This window comes from Nematolebias whitei, chromosome 8 (assembly GCF_014905685.2).
Source record: "Nematolebias whitei isolate Nwh7 chromosome 8, NemWhi1, whole genome shotgun sequence".
NCBI classification, from domain to species: domain Eukaryota; kingdom Metazoa; phylum Chordata; class Actinopteri; order Cyprinodontiformes; family Rivulidae; genus Nematolebias; species Nematolebias whitei.
The window spans coordinates 10,938,235-10,965,945 of NC_056505.1; the positions used below are offsets into that span (position 1 = coordinate 10,938,235).

General features: G+C 37.7%; 4 protein-coding genes across 4 annotated transcripts in view; 1 reads left to right on the forward strand and 3 right to left on the reverse strand.

Moving 5' to 3' along the window:
• Positions 1 to 8,791, reverse strand: part of psat1 (phosphoserine aminotransferase 1) — a 9,533-nt gene extending 742 nt beyond the window's left edge. Inside the window, exons 1-8 of the mRNA XM_037680927.1 lie at positions 8,645 to 8,791; positions 7,415 to 7,475; positions 7,192 to 7,261; positions 6,853 to 7,058; positions 4,419 to 4,591; positions 4,167 to 4,336; positions 3,231 to 3,359; positions 832 to 969 (exon numbers count right to left, since the gene is read on the reverse strand). Coding sequence (XP_037536855.1) covers positions 832 to 969; positions 3,231 to 3,359; positions 4,167 to 4,336; positions 4,419 to 4,591; positions 6,853 to 7,058; positions 7,192 to 7,261; positions 7,415 to 7,475; positions 8,645 to 8,701 — 1,004 coding nt within the window. The 5' untranslated portion in view covers positions 8,702 to 8,791. The remainder of the gene's footprint in view (positions 1 to 831; positions 970 to 3,230; positions 3,360 to 4,166; positions 4,337 to 4,418; positions 4,592 to 6,852; positions 7,059 to 7,191; positions 7,262 to 7,414; positions 7,476 to 8,644) is intronic.
• The window catches only part of tmem8b (transmembrane protein 8B), a 1,109,927-nt gene that overhangs the window by 186,479 nt on the left and 895,737 nt on the right, over positions 1 to 27,711 (reverse strand). The gene's annotated exons all lie outside the window — the stretch shown is intronic.
• On the forward strand, positions 14,717 to 18,550 carry kiss1rb (KISS1 receptor b). Its single transcript, XM_037679956.1, has 6 exons — positions 14,717 to 14,930; positions 15,275 to 15,399; positions 17,374 to 17,509; positions 17,617 to 17,855; positions 17,927 to 18,079; positions 18,314 to 18,550. Exons 1-6 carry the CDS (start codon positions 14,717 to 14,719, stop codon positions 18,548 to 18,550), a joined length of 1,104 nt encoding a protein of 367 aa, XP_037535884.1.
• On the reverse strand, positions 18,917 to 26,752 carry isca1 (iron-sulfur cluster assembly 1). Its single transcript, XM_037680945.1, has 4 exons — positions 26,646 to 26,752; positions 24,391 to 24,444; positions 21,416 to 21,521; positions 18,917 to 19,874 (listed from the first exon to the last, which is right to left on the reverse strand). Exons 1-4 carry the CDS (start codon positions 26,745 to 26,747, stop codon positions 19,726 to 19,728), a joined length of 411 nt encoding a protein of 136 aa, XP_037536873.1. The 5' UTR covers positions 26,748 to 26,752; the 3' UTR covers positions 18,917 to 19,725.

Below are 27,711 nucleotides of genomic sequence, written 5' to 3' on the forward strand. Positions count from 1 at the left end.
TCACGGTAACAAGTATTAGGCCTGTCACGATAACAAGTATTAGGCCTATCACGGTAACAAGTATTAGGCCTATCACTGTAACAAGTATTAGGCCTGCCACGATAACAAGTATTAGGCCTGCCACGGTAACAAGTATTAGGCCTATCACGGTAACAAGTATTAGGCCTATCACGGTAACAAGTATTAGGCCTGTCACGATAACAAGTATTAGGCCTGCCACGATAACAAGTATTAGGCCTATCACGGTAACAAGTATTAGGCCTATCACGGTAATAAGTATTAGGCCTGCCACGGTAACAAGTATTAGGCCTGCCACGGTAACAAGTATTAGGCTTGTCACAATAACAAATTTTGTTGGCCATTAATTGTCTCAGAAATTATTGCGATAAATGATAATATTGTTTGAAATTTGACAAAAATCAGTAATTATTGTCAAATTTAGGAATAAATGTTGGTTAATTTTATTTTGAACATAAATAAAAACTTAGTGTTTATGATGCTTTTAATGTTTTGGATCTACAGCAATTTAAAACTCTTTCTCCATCAAAATTAGTAAATTTTTGTCCTTCCTCCAAAATATTGTTCACGTTGAGAGTTAAATTAACATTTTGTGGTCCAAGAGTCCTTTCATCTGGATTGTTCTGGACCACATATGAAAACCATTTGGACACCCCTCTAGGGTCAAAGAAACCTTTAAAAACCAGCTACTGGTGCCACCAAAAACCTTAAAATATCTGACAAATTCTGAATCCTACAGTCTCCTTTTTTGTAGTCTCAAGAATAAATAACATTTAGTGAAAATAACCGGAGGTGAGTGTTTGCAAAGCGAACCTGTGTCCTTTAAGTGAAATCATGCCACGTTTGGCAGCACCTTCCAGAAACTTCTTTTCCAAGGCTTCATCGCCGTCTTTCTTCCCGACACGAAAAGGAATGTTCATGCGGCTTCGACAGGACACCTCCACAGGACACCTGAACAGGTGGAGACATAAAAACAAAAGGGTTTCTGAGTACGTTTACAAACAGTTACATAAATTGTAGTAGGAAAAAAAATAACTTCCATTTTTATCAAGTAGTTCCAAGAGTTCACCATATTTGTAAACTCTTAACTCAAGTCCTTCATCCTGTACTCATGGTGTATCCTTTCTATACGCGCTAAAATACTTCAACATTTCCTGAGCTGCTGAGATCTAATCTGCTGTACCTGAGGCTGACGGAGGTCAACAACCAGTCTGGACTGGGCTGAACTCCAACGCTGCTGAAGTCTGATTAAATGACAAACACTGGTAATATTTTGTTTTGTCCAATTCCCACATTTATTGTCTAAATGTTTATGAAGGATTCACATTATGGGATCTATTTTTTTTGCCATACATTTTCGGCGCAATTCTCATCCTGCGGGTTTCAAACTATTTCAACAAAACATAAATCAAAATGTTTAGCTCTTTCAGGAAAATCCTGCTATGACGTTTGGTATTGATGCAACTTTAGCTTTTTGAAATATTTAGCCTTTTCTGTCACATTTTTTTTCCTCACAGAAAATGAACTGAGCTCATTTTACATCCTTCAACTCTTTAGATCTGTTTACAACCTTTTACTGCTCCTTAAACATTTTGTTCTGGTTTAGCTTCTCTTTCAGTTGCCTTGTGCAAATTTAAAACTTTTTTCAGCTACTTTCAGCTATTTTCAGCTGTTTCGTGCTCATTTCAGATGCCTTCAGCTAACGAAAAGAAATTGTGCTTATCCTAATTTCTTTTTGCTAATTTCAGCTTGTTATGCAACTTTCAGCTTATTTCTGAAAGTTTCAGCTCTTTCCTGATATTTCAGCTACTATTTAGCTGTTTTGATACTAATTTTAGATTTTTCAGAAAATTCCACTTTTTTTGCACTAATTTCAACGTTTTTCAGCCTAATTCAGCAAAAAAAAAAAAAAATCACTCTCCACATCCTTCTGGTAATTTAAGCTTATTTCTACTTTTTAGCTACCTTTCAGCTGTTTTTTGCTCAGTTAAGCTTTTTATAGATAATTTCCACTTTTGTGCTCATTTCAGCTTCTTTCAGCATGAATGGGCAAACGTGTTCTTTCTGCTTTCTTCTGCTAATAAAGCTTGTTCCATCTTTTTAGCTACATTTTTAGCTTTTTTATAGCTAATATCTTCAGATTTATTCAAGTTTTTCCATGGTAATTTCTGCTACTTTCAGCCTAACTTCTTTCTGCTCAGTTCAGCTTGTTAAGCTCCTTCAGCTTTTTCATGCTAGTTTCAGCATTTTCTGATATTTCAGCTACTTTTTACCTGTTTTTGTGCTAAATTTAGACTTTTCAGTTATTTCCACATTTTTTTTTAGCTCAATTCAGCTCATTTTACTTCCTTCTGGTAGTTGAAGCGTCTTTCTGCCTTTTCAGCTACTTTTCAGCTATTTTTGCTAATTTCAGCTTTTTTAACTAATTTATTAATTTCTGTGCTCATTTCTGCTCATTTAAACCAAATTCAGCACAAATGTGTTCTTTCTGCTTTCTTCTGCTAACTTGGGCTTGTTCTTCCATTTCAGCTACATTTCAACATGTTTTTAGCTAATTTCAGCTGTTTTCAGCAAGTTCTTCAGCAATAAGCATTCACACTGCATTTTCACAGAAAATGCAATTTTCTCTAGTTTACAATTGTATTTTGTGAACAGTTAGTTGGAACATCAGTGTTAGGCACCCCTGCATCAGTTTATCTGCTCAATTACCTCGTCCTCTCCTTCCAAAGCTGACTGCCGCATCGTTAAAAGGAAGACCTTCGGCCTGCTGGTGGACATCAAGAAGCTGTTGGTTGGTTGCCCGCTCACAGCAGCTTTGCGCCGTGTCATTTTTCTAACAATTACTAGTTTGGTTTGGGAGTTACCGGCAGTCCTAGTTTCAGTTTTGAGGTTTAGAGGTTAAACCTGAATTCAACAGCTGCCTGGTTAGTTTCAGATTTTCTCCCTCTTCTGTTTGTTTTGACTGGGGCTCCTTTTGGTTTTGTTTGAGCTCCGTTTAAATTAAAATTTACTTAAACATTGCAATTGCCTGGACTCTATATATTATGTACCCTTGGAGTCATTTTTTGACATAAGAACTATAAGAATTACTCAGGCTGTTATCACTTTTCAGACCATCTTAACTAAACAGATTCAACCTGGACTACAACTGAAGAGTCACTGTGAAACAATCCTCAAAGTTACAACGTTAAACCTGAAGCTTTAATACTTACACGTAGAAATCATTAGATGAGTTGATGATGTCGTAAATCATGGAGGACTTCCTCTTGTTGAGCACCTCCATGGCAGCGCTGCCGCCGTTATTCTTGATCCACTCCAGAACCAGAGCCATGATGTAGATGCTGAAACCAGTAAAATGAAAACAGTCACACACAGTCAAAGAACAACTCCTCTCCTTATCGTGTCTGCTTGTTTAAGTGCTGTACTTTATTACAATCGGTGTAAAACATTACACAATTTTTAGGAAATTATTTAATTATTTACAGAACTATTTCTCATTTTAACACTTCCTTTTAGCTCTATGAACTTGTTAGCTGATCTTTAACCATAATTTTTAAATAGAAAAAATCAAGTCAAATTGTTGCACATTTTCTTGAGACTGCCCCGAAGTGGCAGCAAATAGCTCCAACACCCAAAAGTTCATTTACGTCACTGAAATTTTCTGTTTCTTGTTTATTTTATATTTTAAAGTGTAAGAGCCTTTTGTTGTGTGTAATTTGACTTCACCATGGGTGGTGGTGTGTTACGCATTAGAAGCAACCACAGGTTCTGCAGGACATCCATTATGCTTGGGTGGCGGGGTGAACACACTTTTTATCATTTGGCACACCAAATCCGTTTTGCTGCACTTTTCAACAGTTTATCTATAAAAGTTATATATTTGTAACAGTAGATTAATAGATTATAGATAATAGATTAATCTATTAGTTATAGATACAATAATAGTAATTAGATTGTTTATGCATTAATACCATCATGTTCATGAAGCCTTAAAATGCTTTAAATGGGAATTATACTTAAACATGAAGAAGATCCTTGGATTATTTATTCAAAACGCACCAAATATTGTTTTGTGAAAAAATGTTTTGTGAGCTGTAAAAATTTTCAGGGGTTTGTAGATTTATTTCCACCCGTTGTAGCCATGATACCTGAAACATGGCGGCGTGTTGTAGAGGGAGTTCATTTCAGCCTGCACCTTGTAGTCCAGGACAATGGGACACTCCTTCTGGGCGTGTCCTAATAAGTCCTCTCGCACGATGACCACCGTGACTCCGGCACAGCCCACGTTCTTCTGAGCCCCGGCAAAAATGAGCCCAAACTACACAATGAACGTTTTTAAATGGTCAATATGATCAGTGCGGAAATGGAGACTTTTCTCTTAAAATAAGACTCATTCTCACCTTTGATACGTCCACTGGTCTGGACAGGAAGTTGGAGGACATGTCGCAGACGAGGAGCACCCCGTTAGTTTCAGGCGTGAAGTTGTATTCCACACCATGAACAGTCTCGTTGCAGCAGTAATACACATAGGAGGCCGACGGGTTCAGGGTCCAGGTGCTGGGGTCGGGAATTTCTGAAGGGAGCAACAAAGAATGTTGTTACGCCATATGGAAGTGTGTATTACCCTGAAACCAGTTCTGAGACCAAACACTGTGGTAGAGCTCCTGAGATCTTCAAAAAATAATGTTCTAATTAGTTTTTTTTTGTTGTTTGTTTTTGTTCATGTAGTAGAACCCTACCATTTTAACCAAAATACAGTAAAGACGACACAAACTATGACATCACCACAACCAGTGGTGGAATATAACTAAGTACAAGTACTTTGTTACTGTATCTGTACTTTACTTAAGTACAGTTAAACATGGGTACTTTTGACTTTTACGCCACTACATTTTACATTAAGTATCTGTACTTTCTACTACACTACATTTCTATAAGGCGTTGCGCTACAAGTTACATTCATGTTGCGATTGTTTGGTTTGTTCGTTAGTTTGAAAGTAACCAATGGCGAGAGGGAAGTTGGTTCATTGAATCACTGCAAAGTGGGCAGGTAACGTTAAACCCACCTTCAAGAAGAGCTGGGCCAATGACGTATATTCTAGTATATATATATATATATATATATAATGTCATTGAGCTGGGTGCACCCACAGCACCGCTAACACACCCAAACTGGATTCCACCACGGAGAGTCAGCCAGAAGATTTGCGCCACAAAGCCTTATTGAAATATTATTGAAATATTATTAAAATACTATTGAAAGAAAGACTGTTCAGTACAGCAGGACAGATTCTCTCTCCCAAAAGAGCCAGACTGGACTCAAAAAACTTTGAAAACCAACTTCTTCTGAACTTGAACAAGAAATTCTTCTACTTAAACGTGTCAGTTCATGATGTTAGGACAGGAGACGAGAGATGTCTTCAAATGACTCGACACTCGGGTCCAAGTTTTAAAAAATGGTGTCAGGAAGTTAAAATATTGTTCAATATTGACCCATTACAAGGTTGAATAGACAATATTCAACTAAAGTTGATGACAAACTGGAGTTGAAATGATCAGAGCCTGTTCCTTTGTTAGGTCTAATGCTCCTTTTTTCAGGCAGACAACTTTTACTTACATGTTTTTACTGCAGTTAAAACGACACATTGGTTTTGCTTTGTGTTAAATAAAAACTTTCAAAGGTAAAACCATTTCTCTTATTTTGATTAATGGCATTGAACTCATCCCTGAAATTCTGCTGCACAGAATCACAAGTCCATGTGTGAACTGTGTCACAGAGTAAACGCAATAAAAACATGTATTATCTGCAGCATAAAACGGCTCAACACTATTAATGTATTACAGAAAATATACATACGGTAGTCACACAATGATACTGAACACCATTGCATTAGGTAATACATTCAGCAAGTACTTTTAATTTTAATACTAAGTATTTTTAAAAGCAAGTACTTTTACTTAAGAAAAAAATGCAAATGTGGTACTTCTACTCTTACTAGAGTACATTTTTGTCTGTTTATTTGTACTTTTACTTAAGTACAGTGTTTGAGTACTTTCTCCACCACTGACCAATACCATTTTCCACACACAATAATATTTCATGATTGACTGAGTGGATTTTCTTTCTTAAAGTATAATGATTTTCTCAAAAGTCTAAAAATGTTTTGTTTATCTATCAACTTTCCACAAATACATTTTCTAGAAATCCTTATGGTTCTTCCATTTTTTTTTTAAAATAAATTCAGACAATCAGACAAATATCCTGACTGTGTTTCGAGAGCAGCCATTTATAATATTTTATTAGGATCCACTTCTTAAATGTTACACGAAGATGTTAACTTTAACATCTTTTCAATCCCTGACATATTCTTTATGGTGTGCCCTCATGATTAAATGTTGTGGAGGGCAACCAGGGTTCCTGACTATACCATACCTTTGTTTAATTCATTTAAATAACATTTTTGTGGGTTTTTGTTTTAATTTTTCGGACGTGTGTAAAAACTTCATGATGATGCTGGTCAAATAATTCCAGAGCGTTGTTAAACCGTCCAGCACCACAGAACAAAAGAGCTCCTCTGAAAGCCAAATCCAGACGCAACCACGTGGAAAAGGCTGCTGCATACCAGAGTCTTTCAGTGGTGATCTGCGCTGGAGAGAATTATGCAACAGACTGGAAAGCTGCCAGATTTTGCAGAGGGTCTTTCTTGGTGCAGACTGAATGACGATGAGCCACTCATGAGCTCAAACAACTATTTTTTTATCAACCAAAATCTATGATCTTCAGCCTCTGCATTCACACAGACAGGGTTATGAAACATGATCGTGCAGACATACTTGTATAACTATCCAACTTTGGGTGAACAATGTTGATTTTGCCGTATTTCTCTGCTTCTTTTGCCGCTTTTGATGACCATGTGCCAGTCACCAGGTAATCGGCACACGTGTCCTCTTTCAGGCCAATCAGGTTGAGAGGAATCGCACTGAACTGTCCAGACCCGCCGCCCTGCAGAAACAACACCTTGTAGTTGTCTGGAATATTTCTGTGGAGACAGATGTTCCTGCGTGAAACACTTAATTCAAGCTAAACCCAAAGAACTTTGGATGTGTACCGACGATAGGACTGAACAGTTTACAGCGAAGACGGTGCCTGTCGCCGTCACAAACGCCACTTACAACAACTCTCGCAGGAGACTTTCTGCCTTGCTGAGGATTTTATTGAAGTCTGATGATCGGTGACTCATCTCTGGTTTAAAAAGAACAAAAACGTAACATTCAAACATCCTTATTATCAACGCTTAAAACCACATTACGACTCCAGAAAGTAAAGAAGCGCAGATTAACACAGAAACCCTGATTGCCAAGGGTTTGTGCATTTTGTTTCTTTGTATCTACTCACCAAGAACGCTGATACCTAATCCACTGTAGTTCAGAAGCTCCTTCTGTGCTTGGAACAGCACCTGCAACACATCACAGACTCAGCTCCTCTTCATCGTAAACACTTCAGGTCGACACATTTTCAACAAGTATACCGTACCATGCCAGCGTTATTGGGCCAAAATGATGCACACATAATACAGTCAATAAAAATAATTAAGTCAACATCACAGATGGTGTCAAAGGTCAGGGAGAAGAGATGAGTTTAAGAAGGGATTTAAAAACAGGCAGGGAAGAGGTCTGATGTCCAAGTATGGAAGTTTGTAAGGGATAAATGGTATTTTCCATATTATCTGTTTGACAGGATGCAGCAGTTATAACAGAGGTTTACTGCAGGGCAGAAACAATCGTTTTGTTAACATTACTAGGCTTTATATCTCTAGCATCAATAGTTTTAAAACGTTGGTGATTATTTACTTCCTGCAGGATGTTTTTTCTCTATTATCAACAAATGTATTGAGCACAAAACTCTGTACTGAGCCCGTTTTCTAGTTCAGAGGTTACAAACTCAGAGAGTTGAACAAACCTGAGGTAACAAAGGTGAGAAAAATAGTAGCTTTTTCAATGTAGCTTTTAGCTGCTATTCTGCTGTTGTTAGCTTTAACTTACGATTTTGATACTTTTAGCTAGTTTTCTGCAGTTTTGGCTTTAACAGATCAGTTTCAGCTAACTTCAGCTGGTCGATCAGCAGTCAGTTAATTTCTCCAAATTATATTTTAAATGCAAGACTCTTTTATTCTAGTTGGTCATTAAACGAGATAAATTAGATTAAAGTTTTTCTGCCATCTAGAGGTTGGATCTGTTGCAGCCTGGGAAGCACAAAAGCAGTTTTCCACATGAATGAATGAAGGAAAGAGGCTGATGCAACTCAGCAGCCAGTTTTCATCCTGGTGAGCTGCGAACAGCTACAGAGACACAAAACCAACAATCACTGCTTTTCACAATAACTACAGCGTCACCAGCAGAAAATCTGCATTTTAATGGTAAAACTGCTCAGCTTCGGCTGCCAGGTCGTTTAAAGACATCCAGAATAAACGCAACGACATAGAAAATACTTTAGTGTAGTGTGCATCAACAAACACCCTCCAACACAAACCGTAATAAGTGATGTTTTCGCTTAAGCTAGCTTATTTTCTGCAGCATTCCCGCAGATTTGCGGACACACACACGCAAATAGTAGGACCAAACTTACAGACTGAGGGAGTTTAGCAGGTCCAGGGCTAAAATTAATGATGTGTTTCTCCTCCATGATGCAAAAGAAGCTCCTGTGTGGACACAGTAAACGTTATTCCTACACGCAGCTGTGGGTGACAGAGCTTCGCCTCGGTCTTTTTGTAGCTAGTTGACGTTGAGGTAAATTGATGCGTTCAGGGATTCCTCGTAAATTTGACAACTTACCTGACACGCTAAGATGCACACACTCAGTTGCCTTTAACCGAAATATTTTACTATTGCAGATTTATAAGATGGATTTAGCTCAACCTTATGACGATTTACTTTAACAATTTTACAATGGTTCTCATATTAACTGGTAGAGAACTAGACGGGGTAATGCTATTATTTTGTTTTACCAGTTGTGAGATAAAACCGTCGGAAATTTACGACTTTACATTTCCAAAAACGCATCGCAAATTTTACAATAAATGCCAATTAAAAGAAACTTTATTTATAAAAACATATTTAAAATGAGAGAAAATGCAGAGTGCGTAGTAGCAAAATGCAAGCCAAAAGCTAAAAATTGCAAAAGGGTAGCTAAAAACTGAATGTAGCCAATGCAAACTGGACTATCAAAAGGTTAGCTGGAAGCTAAAAACATAAAAGCAGCTAACTAGAATATCAATCAATCAACCTTTATTTATACAGGTAAATCCCATTGAGCCTCGAGGACTCATTTACAAGAGAGACCTGATTTCAACAAAGAAAGATGACAACAATGGACAACAGCAACAACAATAAACAGTTATAAAAAAGCATACTACAGTTGTTGGTTTTTTTTGGGTTGTTTTTTTAACAAATAGGATGGCTAAAAGGAAAAGGTAACTAAACAAAAAACAGCTAGATTCCAAGACAAATGTCAATTTCAAAATAAAATAAGAATAGGAATGTTAAATTCAACAAAGAACACAATCTTTATTTCACAACAAAAACTAAAAACAGGAACATGTCAGCATTGGACCCTGCCAGGTGTCCAACAGATTCTTAAAGCCACTTAGAGAGGTCAAGGTCGAGAGCTTCAAATCTTTTTGTAAGATATTCCAGGAAACGGGAGCAGAATAGGAGAAGGCCCTTTTGCCTAGTTCAGTCCTCATTGAGGGAACACTGCAGGTAATAATGTCCTGAGAGCGCACACTGTAGCTGCACTCACGCAGAGACATGTAGGAGGAGATGTATGAAGGCAACAGACCAAGAAGTGATTTAAAGATGAAAATGTACCAGTGAGAGAGTCTGCGTGAAGTTAATGATGTCCAGTTAACCAGTGAATACAGGGTGCAGTGGTGGGTACGATAATCACAGCCAGTTATGAATCTAAGTGCACCATGATAGACAGCATCCAACATCTGCAGGGTTCTTGTAGGAGCGTTCATGTAAATAATATCACCATAATCAATTGAGGGAAGGAAAGTCACAGATACAAGGCGTTTTCTAGCTTTCAGGGTTAGACAGGATCTGTTTCTGAAAAAGAAACCCAGTTTAACTTTCAGTTTCTTTATCAAGTTTTCCACATGGAGCTTAAAAGAGAGATGTGAGTCGACCAAGATACCCAAATATTTATAGGAATCAACAAACTCAATGGGGACACCATTTGAGGATAAAATCGGAGGAAGAACTGCTGGGACCAATTTCCTATTTGAAAAAAGCATCCCTTTGGTTTTGTCGGCATTTAGGACAAGTTTGAGGCGAAACAAATCTGTCTGGATGTTGTTGAATGCAGATTTCAAAAGCTGGAAAGCCTTAGCAACTGTTTTAGCTCGACAATAAACAACTGTGTTGTCAGCATAGAAATGTATGGATGCATTAGGGATGTTTTTACCTACATTATGTATGTAGATTGTAAAGAGGGTGGGTCCTAAGACTGAGCCTTGTGGTACACCATTGTTGACTGTTAAATAACTGGAGGAAGTACCATTATGTTGAACACATTGCCTCCGGTCTGAAAGATAGTTAGAGAACCAACCAATGGTGTGTTCTGAGAAACCAATTTCTGAGAGTTTATGACACAAGATGTTTTGATCCACAGTGTCAAAAGCTTTAGACAGGTCTAAGAAAAGTGCAGCACAATAATCCTTAACATCCAGTGCTTCAACAACATCATTAAGAACCTTCAGTGAAGCAGTGGTTGTGCTGTGTTGTTTCCTGAAACCAGATTGATGTGGAGGTAAGATGTTAAATGAGTCCAGGTAATTTTTGATTTGAGAGTTTATCAGTTTTTCTAGAACCTTGGCTAAAATGCAGAGTTTAGAGATTGGCCGATAGTTGTTCAGTGAGGTGGGGTCACCTCCCTTCAGCAAAGGAAGAACCAAGGCTGTTTTCCAAGTGTCTGGGATGGAGTTTTGTCTTATGGAGAGATTGAAGATGTGGGTCACAGGGACTGTGATGATATGAGCGGCCATGAAATAAGGTGGAAGTTCATCTGGACCTGCATATTTTTTAGGATCAAGATCTTTTAACAGTTTATTGACCTCACTGACTGAGAATGGAGAAAAAGAGAAGCTGTGATCAACTGAGGATTGACTTGTAGGAGGGATTTAATATAAAAGTAATATACGAATAGCTAAAAATAAAAACATGCTGACAAACACTAAAAGTAACTTGATGCTGGCTAAGAAATGGAGTTAGCAAAAAAGCTAAGTAAAAGCTGCAAAAGGCTAGCTAAAAAATATTTAAAGCCTATAGCTAAAAGCTAAAAGTAGCAAAAGGATGGTAGAAGGTGAAAGTAGCTAAAAGCTAAAACCATGGGCCACCTAAGCTAAAAATAGAATGATAGCTAAAAGTAGCAATAGTATGCTAAAAAATGTTAATTTCACATTTATTTAATCAGGCATAGTGTTAACACTAAGAATAAATTTACAGTGCTGGCCTGGCAGCACCAACAGGTGGGTCAAGGCAGGGAAGGGAAAAAAGGTAAAACAATAAAATGTAGTAAAAAAACAAGGAAATCACAAATTACATTAACAACACATTCATTGTCAAAGTAAAAAGAAACAACAACATTACTACACATGAAAACATTTGCAAGTATCTTTAAAAATGGGTTAAGGCCACAGAGCAAAAGCAAGACTTGGTCTTTAGAGTTGTTAACTGCAAATACTGAGAGGATCGAGTGTTATGCTTCAAAACTGGTGCTAGTTTGTAGTAGCCGAGTTAAATATGGAGGTGACACGCCCAGCAAAGTCTAATAAATGAAGGTAAACCAATGAATTTCACAACGAGCATGTTTTGAAGGCCATTTGACAATGATGGGTGTTATAGCATTTGTAACAAAGTGAATAGCAGAGTGGTAAATTGTGTCCAGCTTATGAAGGACACCCTTACATCTGTAAATTATGTCTCCATAATCCAGCAGAGGTAGAATGAATTTTTTTTCAAAAATGGTGCATTTTGCATCCAATGAAGATCAATTTCTATATAAATAACCAAGTCTCGCTTTAACCTTAGATTGCAAAACATTAACACGATGTGAAACCAATTCAAATTCCCAAATATTTATAAACTGTTACCTCCTCTACTGTATATATCACCATTTACAGTTTACAGTGATGTAGCAGAATGGTAGCTAAAAGCTAAAAGCAGAAAAAGGCCAGCTAAAAGTTATACAAAAAACAAAATAGAGGTAGTATGTTGAAGCAGATTTCAAAGACAACAAAAGTTTTAGAAGGAATTAAAAAGATCTCAGTACTACGGAGAAAAGTTTCTCCCAAAATACAATGTTAATGATTTTAAAAAGTATAAAAGTTACAACAAAGAAAAGTCATATGGCACCCATCTCCTGAATGAGCTGAAACTTTTGGCATATGGCTAATAGTGCTAAGTATCCATAGTACCGGTAGTTAGATTGCAAAATGCTGACTCAGCATTCATGCAACAACCAGAGTTGACCAAATTGCTGTGCAACAGTCTAAAAAAGCAGATTATTTCTGTCGCTAAGATAAGACTCATGTTGAAATGACAAAAATATTCAGGTCAGATAAGTTTGGTGACTTCTTGAATTTAAGAGAGGCCTCCATCTTCTGCACCTGAAACAGGTTTATCTTGTTAAAATCAGCTCTCCCTTTGTTCATACATAGGCATTTTAAAAGGTCATAGTGCTGAGTGTGCATATTAGAGAAAAAAAATCCTCTGTCTTCATACACTTATGGTAAAGAATGTCTTAAAAGTAAGAACCTTTTTGTGATCTACAAAAATATCATCATATCTTTTGAATAGTTCATTTTAATCCACGAACAATTACTTTTGAGGAGTTTCTGGCATTTTGGGGCCTTGAATCCGTCCAGGTCCAGGTCTATACAGACTAATAAAAAAAAACTTCAGACAAAAGAAGAAAAAATGTTAATTAAAGTCCAGTAAACATATTTTATCTGATTTATTGTGTTTGCAAAACTGCCATGAGAAAAGCAAGTTTTATGTTCAAAACCAAATAGAAATCATTCAAGTACTTTTGTAGTAATGCAGTAACAGAAGCATAGTTTAAAAAATATGTAAAGGAAAATATTTGCTTATTAGAAGTAGTAAATCCCAAGGCCGCAAAAAACTTAACGACAACTGGAAAATTTGTTTCTCGTGCTGAAAAATGTCTAACTGTCGTGTCATCGTGACCCACGGCAGCCTCACTGAGGCAGCTAGCTTCAGTATGGTGTGACATACACGTCATTATTATTTCAATGATTGATTTTATTTTCAATAATTTGTTTTTGTTTGTCATCAAATTGATCTCATAGGAAGCAAAATGTGGATTTATACGGATTTACTTGATCTGGCGTGTAACAGTTAAACCCATCTTTAACCAAATCCACCTGCAGTCATTTGCCAGGGGCACACACACACACACACACGCACACACACTCCCCATCATTCTGCAGGTCCGTAACAGAGCTTTCATCTCAGCAGTCCTTCACAGCTCCAGAGCAGATGAGCAGAACAGGAGCAGCGCAGGTAAGAGACAAAAATAAATCAGGTCTTCCCTTAAATTGTCAATAAAGATTAAAATTTTCCAGCTTTTAATAATAATCCTGATCATCGCTGCAGCCTTTTATCTTATTGTGTGAATGTTTATGAAGCATTTACACTGTGGTGATCCATTTTCCCTCCGTACGTTTTTCAGCGTGCTCGTCGTTTCGCAGTTTTCAAGCTATTTCAACAAATCATAAATCAAAATGTTCAGCTCTTTCAGGACAATCCTGCTATGACTTTTGGTATTTGTGCAACTTTAGTTTTTTTTTATATATTTAGCCTTTTCTGCCATTTTTTCCTCATAGAATATGAATTGATCTTTAGATCTGTTTACAACCTTTTACTGCACCTTTCACTTTTTGTTCTGTTTCAGCTTCTTTCAGTTTTCTTGTGCAAATTTTAAAAAATATCTGCTATTTTCTGTTCATTTCAGCTGTTTTTTTCCAGCTGTTTTGTGTTCATTTCAGATTCTTTCTGCTAACTACAACATTTCTGTGCTTCTTCTAACTTCTTTCTGCTCTTTTCAGCTTATTTATGCAAGTTTCAGCTTTTTCTACTACTTCAGCTACTATATAGCTTTTGTGTTAATTTAAGCTTTTTCAGCTAATGTTGCATTTTTTTGCACTATTTTCAACTTTTTTCAGCCTAATTAAAAAAATGTGCTTTCTTCCTTCTTATTTCATTTTCTTTCTGCTTTTTAGCTACTTTTGTGTTTTGTTAATTTCAGCTTTTTTCCAGGTAATTCCACTTTTTTAACTCATTTCAGCTCCTTCCACTTCCTTCTGGTAGTTTATGCTTCTTTCCTCCTTTTCAGCTTTTTTTTATTTTTTCTAATTTTGCTAATTTCCTATTTTTTGTGCTCATTTCTGCTTATTTAAACCTAGTTCAGCAAATGTGTTCTTTCTGCTAGGCTTGTTCTTCCATTTCAGCATGTTTTAGCTAATTTCAGCTGTTTTTCAGCTAGTTTTTTTTCAGCAATTAGCATTCACGCTGCATTTTCATATGAAATGCAATTTCCCTAATTTAATATTTACATTTGAATGTTTAAATATGTTTGCACACATTCAGGTGTATTCTCCGTGGTATTGGTGGAAGTATGGACTCAGCACACGGTCACGGAGCGAACTTTGGGGTTGTATGGAATAACTCTGCAGCTCCGGAAAACAACGGACCTCCGCTGCTGCTCGATGCTTGGCTGGTGCCCTCTTTCTTCGGCCTCATCATGCTGGTCGGTCTGGTCGGGAACTCACTGGTCATCCATGTGGTCACCAAGCACCAGCAGATGAGGACTGTTACTAACTTCTTTATAGGTAATCCCTTTTAAATCCAGGTGATCTATTTGGTCCTTTCATATAAACTGTTTGCACTTTTAAGAGTAAAACATTAAAGGTTTGTTTTATTACCTTAAATTGCAATCAACCGTTTGTTCAGTTCTGCTGCTTTGAATGAACTAATTTAATTAGTTTGGTCTTTACATAAAAATAAGCCAACCTTTTATCAGTATTGATTTCTATGAAGTTAAAGACAACTAAAGAGATCAATTCTTAGACAGCCAGTGATGACCCTTGAACATGTGCCAGTTTTATTAAATGTTTCTCTTGTTTGTTTCATGACGTGTGTGTTCACACATCACCGTTTTGTTGTTTTCTTCTAGTAAACCTGGCTACAACTGACATTGTGTTTCTCGTCTGCTGCGTGCCCTTCACTGCCACGCTGTACCCTTTGCCCAGCTGGATTTTTGGAGAGTTCATGTGCCGCCTTGTCAGCTACCTTCAACAAGTGAAATACACACTAATCAAATCACTGCATACACACAGAAACATCAAATATTGCAGATTGCTGGAAAATTAGAAAAAATATTAAGACAAAATCAACATTATATTTATAACAACATGCTAGAACACCATAATTATAATGATAAAGGCATGACAGATAATTATATTAGCATAAGAACAATATTAAAATGAAAACATAGGACAAGTCATTGCATATTTGTATGATAAACTGCAAAGCAAGAAAAAACTAAACTAAATTATTAAGTACATCACATTTGATCTTATTAGTATACTCAGTAATATGATACTTAATTACATTTAACTACTGCTGTACAAGTTTAGTTTATTTTTTTTAGAGACATTATTTAACTGGATATGTATTGTATAGTATTTTGTTGTCTGAAAAATATAAACAAGTAATATTTGAACAGTGCAGTAAATATATGATGTGACATTAGTCATAGACTGTTGAGTAAACTACAACAATAATATAGTAGTATAGAAATAACCTGAGAATCCAATGTGTGTTTTTGTATTATTCTTATTTATTTGTATACTTAAAACGCAAAATATGCATGTGTAGGGAAATTTTCATGCATTAATCTCTCAATATTTTAGTAAGCGGTTCCCAAAGTTAGGGATCCCGGGCGAGCCCCCAAATATGTTATGGTCCTGATAGGTCTATGAGTAAATGGCAGGATAACAACATATAAAGCCCAGACAATTGTAACTTAGACCAAAACTTTAATGTTAATTTGATCTTCTGAACATATATGCAGACTGGGAGCCACAGCTAAAACAAGCAAAAGGAAGGAGAAGCCACGAACCAGCCAGCAAACCATTGGATTCAATTCAGTTCAATTTATTTATATAGCGCCAAATCACAACAAAGTTGTCTCAGGGCGCTTTACAGAAACATTCACATACATAAAAAAGCCTATTAGTAAAGTTCTTTATCTAAGGAATTCAGGATTCAGGCTGCTCCCCTCGCCCTATGATCCAAGGACTAACCCTACAACTAAAAACCGTTAACGTAAACTAAACCGGTAACTCCCAGTCCCAGCAGCAAATAGCTCAACAAAAAAACAGTGACAAGGTGCAGTAACTGGCATCTGTGACCGAAGCGGGAGCAAGGCTGGAGAACAAAGCCTGCCAACATCAGACCAACATCTCCTCAGGTCTTCCTTGCTCATCCAGTAGGCAGAGCTTGGCCCTTTTAAACTGGTTTCGGTCAATCAGCTGTTCAGAGAGAGCAAATAGTAGTAGACACACATTGACATTAATGACACAGGAACACGTCACAGTTATGACCCTACAAAGTGTCATAAAGCATCGAGTTAGGGATCTCAAGATAATTTTCAGAAACAAAATAAAATTTTAAAACAATTGCTAATTACTTTTTACATTTGCCCTAGTGGATATAAGAGATAAGACATGTCATGTCAATTAAAACAATATAATAGACATCTTCCTGTTTTTAGTGTTCTAAATCACTTTACAACCTAGCTGTTTTTATTTTGTTTTTTAAATACCATTTTCTATTATTTGTTTTTCTCAATTTGTATATTTTTTATGATTATCTACTGTTGTCTACTGTCACGACTCTGTTAAAATCAAGTCGCTCTTGTAAATGTGTCCCTGAGGCTCAATGGGATTAACCTGCATAGATAAAGGTTGAATGAAAAATAGGTTGTCATTATAGGCTTAAATGCAATATTTGTGGTCGCAAGTTTTTGCCACTGTTATTTTGTGGGTCAAAAGTTGAAAAGTTTGTGAACTACTGTGATACATGATAGTGTATGTCTTAGTTCTCTTTTCTGGTATTCCTGTTTCCTCCCACAGTCCCAAAACATGAAAGTTGGGTTAAATGACAACTCCAACAGAGACTAGAAGAATGTACAAAACTAAATCTTTGTCTTTGGACATTTTAACAGCAGCGTTACGTGTCGTATCGTTTTGTATACTGCATCTTTTTCAGGTGACTGCACAGGCAACATGCATCACTCTGTCTGCTATGAGTGTGGACCGCTGCTTTGTGACCGTCTATCCTCTGCAGTCACTGCGACATCGCAGCCCTCGCGTGGCTCTGGGGATCTCTGTGTCCATCTGGATCAGTATGAAACAAATAAACTAGAAGACACTGATTGTTTGAAAAGTCTATCATGGAACCATGAGAGTGATATACATGTCTTGGGTCTGTCGTGCACCCGATCTTCTCCAGGCTCTTTGCTGCTGTCCATCCCTGTAGCCGTGTACCAGCGCCTAGAGGCAGGGTACTGGTTTGGGCCCCAGACGTACTGCAGCGAGATCTTCCCGTCTGAACAGCTTCAACGAGCTTTCATCATCTACTGCTTCCTGGCCGTCTACCTGCTGCCTCTGCTCACCATCGCTGGCTGTTCCGCCTTCATGCTGAAGCGTATGGGCCAAGTCAGCGTGAACCCCTCAGACTGCAGCTACCAAGTAAGAAGACGGTGTCTCTTGCTCAAGTTCTTGGTTCTTCCAGAGATACAACCAGTTCTCCTTGACTTGAGCTGCAGGTTCAGGCAGGGCGAGCAGCGGCCGTGAGGGCTCGAGTCTCCCGAATGGTGGTGGTGATGGTGGTCCTGTTCCTCATCTGTTGGGGGCCCATCCAGGTCTGCATCCTGATGCAAGCCTTTGGCCTCCGGAGTTACATTTTATACAAGGTGATGTTTGGACTTATGGGGATTAAAGAAAAACCTGAGCATGCACAAGTTCTTAAGAATGCCTTTCGAATATGTTTCTGGTGTTTTGACTTAAATAACACACTTTGATTTTTTTTTTTTTGGGGGGGGGGGGGGGGGGGGGGGGGGCTTATTAGGCTTTGAATAGCTTCAGCGATAGAAGTGGTCAAACCTGCTCCTGACATTTTTGTCCCTTTCTTAATTTTCCATTCACAGCTGAAGATTTGGGGTCACTGCATGTCCTACACCAACTCCGCTGTCAATCCGCTGGTTTATGCGTTCATGGGCAACAACTTCAGGAAGGCCTTCAAACACGCCTTCCCTGCCATGTTTCTGTGGTGCAGGAAGGGGAGCGTCCGGGTGGGAAATCTGGACATGAGGGAAGAAGAAGTGATGGATCTGCAGGCACCCAAAAGAGAAGAAGGGATACACTTTCTTTCATCTGCGTCCTAAAGGTCGTGCTGGCTGTTTGGAAGCTGTGTTCATCGTTTATTTATAGTTCAGTCTGGAGACGAGAGGCGTCTGAAAAAAAAAAAAAATATATATATATATATATATATATATATACTGTATATAATCCTTTGAATAATATACCATGTGTTGAAACAATAACTAACGATGTTTTAAAGACTAAATTTAAAAAAATATATAAATTTGGTATAAACTTGTGTTAGAAGCTCGACGTCGTGAATTAAAAGCGATTCGATCAGCAACTACAAATATGTCAGCTGATCCATCTCCATGACAACAGGGCCAAGTCCAAAAGACAAAACAGGAGACGTGTGGTTTAGTTAAGCTGTTTTTTATTTTTCTATGTACACAGATATATTGCACAGGTTTAAAAAAAATGATTAAGAGCACTCAAATCTATACAATCCTGGTTTTAATCAAGCAAAAAGAAAACCACAGAACTTGTGTACTCTTAAATGAGGGGTTTGTGTTTTGTGCGTTATTTTTCTTTGTGCGTATGAGCTGTTCAAGATTGTTACACTTTATGTATACATACACATTAATATCAGCTTTCAAACTGATAAAATGGCTTCAAGACACTCAAACTCCTCCAGTTTCTCCTTCCTGCTGGAGAATGAAGCTGGAGGATTGAACACTGCAACACAGAGTTCATCAACCTCCTGATTGAGTTAACAGGTTAATTTTTATTACCAGTATGCTTCTTCCTCTTAGTTTGACCAACTTAACTTTCAAGCTCACAACTTCGTGAATATCTCTCTACTTTGTTTTATTTTCCTCCTGCATACATGACATATTGAGATTTGACTGACATGAGAAATTATGTGATGTAATTAATTGTGTCCACTCTGTTAACTAAAAAAAAAAAATGCTTCTGAGGTCCTAATGTTTGTTTTAATAGAGCTGAAAATTGCCATTAAAATAAAAAATAAAAAACCTGGAACATAAAATAATTTCTGGTTTTGACTACAAACTATGAAACATCCCCAGTGAGCATGAAAATGCCTAGCTGGGCTTCTCTGAGCGGGCTGCAGGAGGAGCAGCGGCAGGACGTCACGGGTGTCCACGTGTCAAACATTTCTTCACGTCCACCTTCCTCGTCAGCTGTCCCTCTGATTTTATAGAGACGGGGTTTGGAGCAAACGAAGGGTCATTAATTATCATATGCTGAAGCTTTCTCCACAGCCACATGTGCCCTTGATGTTAGGATTGTTGAAGACAAATTCACTGGACAGCTTTGACTCCACAAAGTCCATCTCAGTTCCCAGGAGGGTGAGCTGAGCCTTCTTTTCAATAAACACTCTCACACCTGAAAGAAAAAACAACAGAACTGTCACTATTACGTTTTAATCTCAATGGTCCATATAATATCTCACTGGGCAGTGACTGTTGGGGACTAGTTGGTGAATGGCAAAGAAGTCTCCAAAATGGTTTTAAATGATGGCAGGGGGTCTTAATGTCCTTGCATCAGCTGCAGAGGTTAGTAGTCTGGCTGCTTGAATTTTGACCGTGTTCAAGAAATCTGTACAACAAACTTTCATTCTGAAAATGGAAAATATTGAACACTACCATTTTCAGCCACTAGAGGGCCCTCGACTAATATGGCAAGCCAAGTGTCTCATTAAAAGTGGCTATTAATGAGACACGTGGCTCGTCATACAAAACCACCTTGGTCTCGCTCCGGAACTTCTGGAGCAAACGTCAAATCAGCTGCATTTCACCGCGCCGCCCCAACGAAATGCAGCTGATTTGACCATTAAAGTTCATTTATTAAGGAGACGCACCTTTGTTATAATTTCAAGCAAACAAATAATTGTTTTTAAGTGTTAATTTTGTTAAATTCTTGTTAAAGTCCTCACGTGCACGCTCCCGCGGCCTCCATTTGGCAGTAATTCGATTTTTGGCACAACAGCGGTGACGCATAATAGATGCGACTTATACAGCAAAGTGACGTATTTATGTTTTGTTCCACTTTATTAAGACATATTTGGACTGATGCGACTTATACGGCGGCAAGTACGGTAATAACTATTGACTGGTTCAAATCTGCCTATTTTGATTTAAAGTATGTCCAAGTCCTGTTTGTTGTCTTGACGAAAGCATTCTTTATACAAACTGAGGAGGACAAAAACAATTAAAGGGTTGGAGATGTCCTAAGTTGGTTGAACTTTTCCCAACAAACATTTATGAAGGATTTCTCATAGGAGGGTTTGTTTATCTTAAACGAACTGGTGCAAAAAGGCACAGCATTTTTTTTTTTTTTTACTTTTAATGTTTGCAACAACAACAAAAAGCCATTCAAGTCTGTGCTGAGGGGTTGTATGAATTTTGCAGCCATGTAAAGCAGGAACATCAACTGATCAGGACCGCTGGATCTGTGCTCTGAGCAGATTGTGCAAAAGAAAGTGTGGCACAAGTTGCAAACCAGCAGACGACACAGCACACTCTGTAGATGACAACTGTGTTCAGAGGTGGACATTTTCTGTTCTGCAGCTACAACGCCACGCACAGGTCATCCATGCAAACAGGACAAATTTACTCATTGTAAAAACTAATTATTGTTTTATACATGTTGCATTACTAAAATTTACTTTTGAGAATAATAAAGTACATAAATTCAAAGCTTTAACAAAACGCATTACCTTTTTTTGTGTGTGTGCAAATTTATGGCTTGAATATAGAAAATTCTGTTTTTTTTTTCCTGTTCTTAATATCATCCCCCTCTATGGTTTGAAAGAGCTCCAATTCACTAATTCACTGTGATAATAACTAGATTTAACCTGACAAGAAGGCGCAGGTTTCGCTCATCTTGTCTTCGTATCCTAATAATAGGCATAAAAAAAACCTTACCGTCCTGTAGCACCTCCTCGTCTGATTTTTCTTTCTCCTTTGTGTATTCTAGTGTGTAGGTCAGTCCATTACAGCCGCGTGTTCTCACGCCAACCTTCAACCCAATCTGTTGATAAAAAAAAAGACAATAAGAATTTAAACATCTGCTGTTTTGGTGACAAAATACACAGTGGATAAAGGAGGATGGGGGAAATGCTGGAAATGGAAAATTAATAACAAATTTTAGGTACAATTCTTCCTAAATTTGATAATACTTTTTGTACATTTTTACTGCGTACACGTTTTCTTTGTCTTTAACTAGAAAAGCTCATTACAGAAACAGGACAGATCTGTAATTTTTTTTAATTTTCAGTCACTCCTGTATCTGCTAACATTTTATGCAGTTTTCACAGACGGAGCTCTGCGGTGAGCCTCTCATCGTTGTGTCAACAAAACTAATCAACAGTTTCATCAATAATCTAATAACCAGTCAGGCGATATCACTGCCATCTCCTTTCATTAAATGCTACGTGATAGGAAGTTTCCTATAAAATATTCAGCTTTGACTTAAATCTATAGCCTAAAACAAAAAATATTCCAAAGGAATAGCAGTGGTGTGAAATTTTTGGCATTTTTTCCTGACATGCACAAACATGAAAGGACTGCATTTACGTTTTAACCTTCTTTTTAAATGTTGTGAACAATTTATGGCTTACAAAAGCCCTATTCGCACAGGATTGGTTTTATCTAGGGACCACATGCTATTTTTAATAATTACGGAGATTGTCTGTGTTGTTAATCGGCCATGTCAGTAATTTGTAAAGTGAAAATTCCCCCAAAATTACCTACTATATTTTGCTGAACTCCGAGGTCCTGTGACAATACTAATCCAATGCGAATAGGCGTCTCTGTGATTTGGACAGAAATGCGCAGGATCCTAAAGCTGTCATCGGCTGCTCACGTGCACGGCCAGTGACAGCTGTCAACCTGAGCTTAACGTGTTTTCTTTTTTTTTACCTCTTAAACCGGTCGGTCGGGCCTGCCTCCTCCTCAAGTAGATTAACACGATTTTAAACTGTACATTCTTTAGTTTTCTTTGTGCTAATTAGAAAAACCACATCAAAGCCCGAGACCGACCGGGACCGCACATTATAACAGATTATATGGACCGACCCGACCCGGTAGGGGTGCAGAAAACAAATGATTTTTTTTAAAGAATCTAGATTCTTAGTTCTGGTGATTTTGAATTGATTCTAAAGGCCCATAAATCGATTTTAAAATGTGTTTAATTTTGTTTTTTTCCCACTCCTACTCCCGAGCATACGGCATATCGCATTACGTGTCCGCTCAGCCGCCGAGGAAGTTTGTCCGTGTAGGCCACCGTACAGCAAGCTAGTTAGCCAGCTCCCTTTATCTGAATGGAGTCTGTTAGCATGAAGCAGGGGGAGGAGCGCGCAATTCAACCCGCTCCTTCGTCTTTAAAAATCATTTCAGATCCTACAATGTTCCGGGGGAAGACGGAGCCTAACAGAGCACGGTTGTTTGCAAGAAGTATAAAATAAAATTACGGGACAGTATTTTGGAAATACGACAAAATGCACGGAAGATGAAAGCGAAAGCAGCAGAGCAGTGAACTCTGCAACAAACGTCCAGGCTTCCCCAAAGGCTGTGAAGATTTCCCTCTCCATCATCTGCTATACCACAAAGAATTTACAAGCAGACATCTCAGTGGATTGTGAGGGGTTCAGGTTTATTGTTAATACGCTGGAAGCAACGTACGTTACTCCTTCACGCAGATAAAGCTCCACACAGCTCCAACATGAAACAAAGAATAACGTGAGAGAAGCTCTGATGCAGCTCCAGCTCAAAGGGAACTCTTTTTTCTCATATTATACTAAAACTTATATACAGACAAGTTGTACAACAAACTTTATGTAATTTGTCTTTTTAACAGGTTGAACAGAGACCAGGTGAGACACATCGCCTGGAGCCAGTTCTAAATGATATAATTTAGATGGTTTTATAAATTATTACAGTTCAGAAGAGTTTTTGTGCAAACTTGCACAGGTTTTGAAATTTTGTTAAAGATTTATTAAATATGAATCAATACGGTTAAGACTGAAGTCTGTATATTTCATATTAGGTTAAGTTTTGAAAATATAGCACATGTTAGAGCAATATGGTAAAAAAAACTGAAGTCTGTATATTATTTTGAGTTAAAGGTTAATGTACTATGGTAGGCTGACGTCTGTTTACTTTTGTATTTATATATTTTGAATTATTTGTCTGTGATGGACTGGAGACCTGTCCAGATGTCCCCCGCCTCTCACACAGTGATGGCTGGATATGAGAACCAGTGATACCCGTGACTTGAAAAGGAAGAAGTGGGTAAAGATAATGGATGGATGGATTATTTGTTCCTAGATTATTTTATTTATTTATTTTAAATCCAGGCATCTAAGCTAACCTAATGCTGGTAATTTAAGTTACAAAATGTTATGCGCTGCTATATTTGTTCCTAGCTTTGGTATAAATATAAAATGATGCAAAAAGATTTTATACAGTAAAGAACCTAAAATGATTGTTTTCAATAAATGTTCTATATGTTTATATTGTTGTTTATTCTTTTCAGCTTGTCAGTTACATAACTGAAACAAAATTTATGGCCATTTCAATAGAAACATGGCTTCCGAATCGAAAAATCGATTTCGCATCTAATCGTGACACCAAAAATCGGAATCGAATTGAATCGCCAGACACTGAAGGACTCGCACGGCCCGGTCGTGACAACGCAGCGCGTTAACATCATATCCAGAAGATGTCTGTAAATTTCAGCTAAATTTAAGACTTGGGTTATCCCGTGCGAAGGCGCCACATAAAAAGCAGACGGGGAGATTACACTGGTCCTTAGGTAAAACTAATCCCGTGTGAATAAGCTAAAGACAGACAGAATTTTCTTGGAATGAAGCCGTTTCAGTTACAGATCAACTACTTACATATTCTGGTTTGTCCCGCAACAACGTCCTGATTTTGCTCACAGCTGATGGAGTCTAAAAAAAAGAACATAAAAAAAGTTATGATCCACAGTTTCCACACTACGTGCTGCATCAAGAAAGTAGCTTTTTGATTTTCTGGGACATCTTGTGACTGGAAGCAATGATTTGAAAAAAAGAGCGACTGCAAAAACAAATGTTGGCTGCGCTGGTGTACGATACCTTTCATCCAACTGTGGCACAGAGAGACGATAACTTTTCTGAAACGGAGGAACGGTACCAGCAGTGTAACAATATAACCTGAGCTACAAGAGCCTCTGCTGGAACTCTAGGGGTGCCCAATCCTGATCCTCGAGGGCCACTATCATACATGTTTTAGATGCTTCCATGCTTTGACACATCTGACTTGAATGAACGTGTGATTAACAGACTTCTGCAGAACTTGAAGACATGTTGAAGAGCAGAGAAACAAGAAAAACACACAGGATAGTGGCCACTTGCTGTCTACTTGCTGTCTACTCCAGATAAACAGGACATCTCAACTGTGATATATACCATATTTACTATTTGAACCAAGTCTGCACAGACATTGTGGAGTGAATATGTACATATATTATTACCAGAAGCACCAAAACTTCACACTTTTTTATTTTGTCACCTTAAACTTTAAGAGAGGAAAATAGAATGTAGCTATTAATAATTATCTGTTTAAATACCTCAATCAAAATTACTTTTGTTACCAGCAAGTTTAGTAAAACAATGCAGGACCTTCAGCCAAACATGTAATGTTGTCTGTCACGTTTCAGTTACTTCACGGTACGACTTATCAGCTCGGGCCACCACACAAACATTATCTTTCAGCAGCACTGTTAGCAGAGCTAACATAGCAGCATCAGCTGATATTTACCATCAGCACGTTTTTCCCCAGACGCACCCATTACCAACAAACCATGGCCACGCTTCTTAAAGATTACATCACACTTTTTTATGTTTGGCTTTACAGTACTGCTAAATGTGTGACGTCCATGTCAATCAACAATTTTCAGATGGGAAAATTTTAGAAGCTTACTGAAACAGTTTCAACATTAACATAACCAGAGACGGAGCAGTGAAGATAGGAATTAGGGCCAACATTAAGAAGTTACTCTAAAGTTTTGCGTATCCAGGTGTAATTATCACCAATTCGTACTCAGCTGTGTTGGTTTAAATGCCACGGAGTCACTGCTGTTTACAGTATTTTTTGTCATGAAATCTTTTAGTGGTGCCTGATTATTATTATTTTTTAGTTCATAAATGTATTCCTCCACTAATGAACAAAAACGTCTTGTTTACATTACATACATACATTTATGCAAGCAAAGCTAAAGGTTAAGAGCACTGTCAATTTTCTTTAAAACAAATACTGATGTGCTGCAGATGCAGGTCAAATGCTTTAAGTGATAATGTTAACCTTTCTATTGACTTTTAAGTTTTATTTGTAACATATGCTAAAAAAGTACAGTAACTGCAAGAAAATATGTCTAAGGAAACCACTTTAAGATGCACCAACATATAAAACCATGTTGTACTTGTATGCAATTTGCACATGTGGGACGTGCCATTGTTTTGTTCTAGCAACATCCTAGATAGAAGCCTATCAAGAATTGAAGGTCAATCCTTTGACTATTTGTTTTACAGGTGTAAAAGCACGTTCTCGATTAGAAGAATGAAGCCGGAGGACCTGATTTAACCTCGTTACATTTATCGACCTGAATTATTGAGCGTGCATCAGGACACGTTCTGAGGAAGGACAGGAATCCATACCAACTTTGTTTTGGTAACACAGAAATGCCAATCTCAGATCCTGTCCTGCAAATTAAAGTTCGTACTTTGACATTTCTTCTCTCTTGAGATCGACTTTTGTCATTTGTTTCGTTAAAACCCAACTTTGGTGTATGTTTTGTGTAAACCAGCCGCAGCTAGTTAGCAACATTGGCTGTTTTTAGGCCTCTCGGCTATGAAAGCTGTTAAAACTTGCTAAAATATAAAACGTATTATATTATAAACATTTAGCTCAGATGGTGTCTTAAACAACCACAACATGAAAATGTAGCGTTACTAGAAAGCACAGCGAGGTTGAAACAGCGAAGACGGAGGAGTTAGCTAACTACCACAACACAACAAAATGGCTCCCTAGAGGGAAAAATACGCTTTTCTCAAAAGAAGAACACAAATAAAATGCTATTTGCTTTAATTTTTCACTAAATGTGATAACTTACCAGCGTGAGAGCGGCTCTTGTGGGTAATATTTTTCTTTTATTCACAGCTCGGACAGTGGCTCGCACTAAGGAGGCAGACATGTTGACGTTAAACCATAACATTGAATTGCGCAAGCGTGAAAACAAACTGGGGAACACCCAAAAGACGCATAGCTGACGCCGATTGGCTGATATTTTGATGGACGGGCGGGACAGCCAATGAGATGAAGGGCACATATCTAGAAGGCTAATCTTTTATGTAACGTTTTTGTATATTTTGCTCGTTGAATCTACGTCCTTCCACATGTAACTTGTACCTTCTAGCGATAACTTTTTAAAAATAGTTTCTATTTAATCCACGACTTGTTGCATTTAAACCGTCGACTGTAAGCCCCACGTTCACTGTAAATGTTTTTTTAAGATGTCGAACGGAACACAATGTTTGGAACTTGGTGTTCCCATCTAACCCAATTGTTTGTGAGCCCCACCTCTGTCCAAAACAGCCAAGGGCATTATTTACAATTTACTTTAGCGTTTCCACATTTAATTTGAATTAAAAAGTAATTTAGAACGTTAAATAGCATACAACACAAACTGCTTTAATTCTGTTTATTTGTTAATCTATTTTTCTAGTCACATCGGTGCAGTACATATAACCTGATGGTGTTCACATCTTAATGTCTCACCACTGCATTTTAATCAAAGTTAGGCCTCAACATATAGCGGGTTATTAAATTTTCTTGTTTTTCAATAATTTGCTGAATTGTCTTGTTGCACTATCTGGATTCAGTCAGTCTTTAACAGCCTTAATAACTTTACATTAAAATTTACAACGTGAGAAACTAACAGCTGGAACGTGTCCAGATTTCTAATCATCAACCCTCCACCACCGTGCATGACAATTAAGGATGATGTGCTGATGATCTCCACTTTGAGCACGTCTTTTCAAAGCGGAGCATTCCAGAAACCTTGTGGTTAGGTGCAACTTGATCATGTTTTGAAGAATGGATCAGAGTTGGATACAATTTTATGACTGTTTCGCACAAACAGCTGAGTGTACATAAATAAATAAATAAAAAAGCACTAC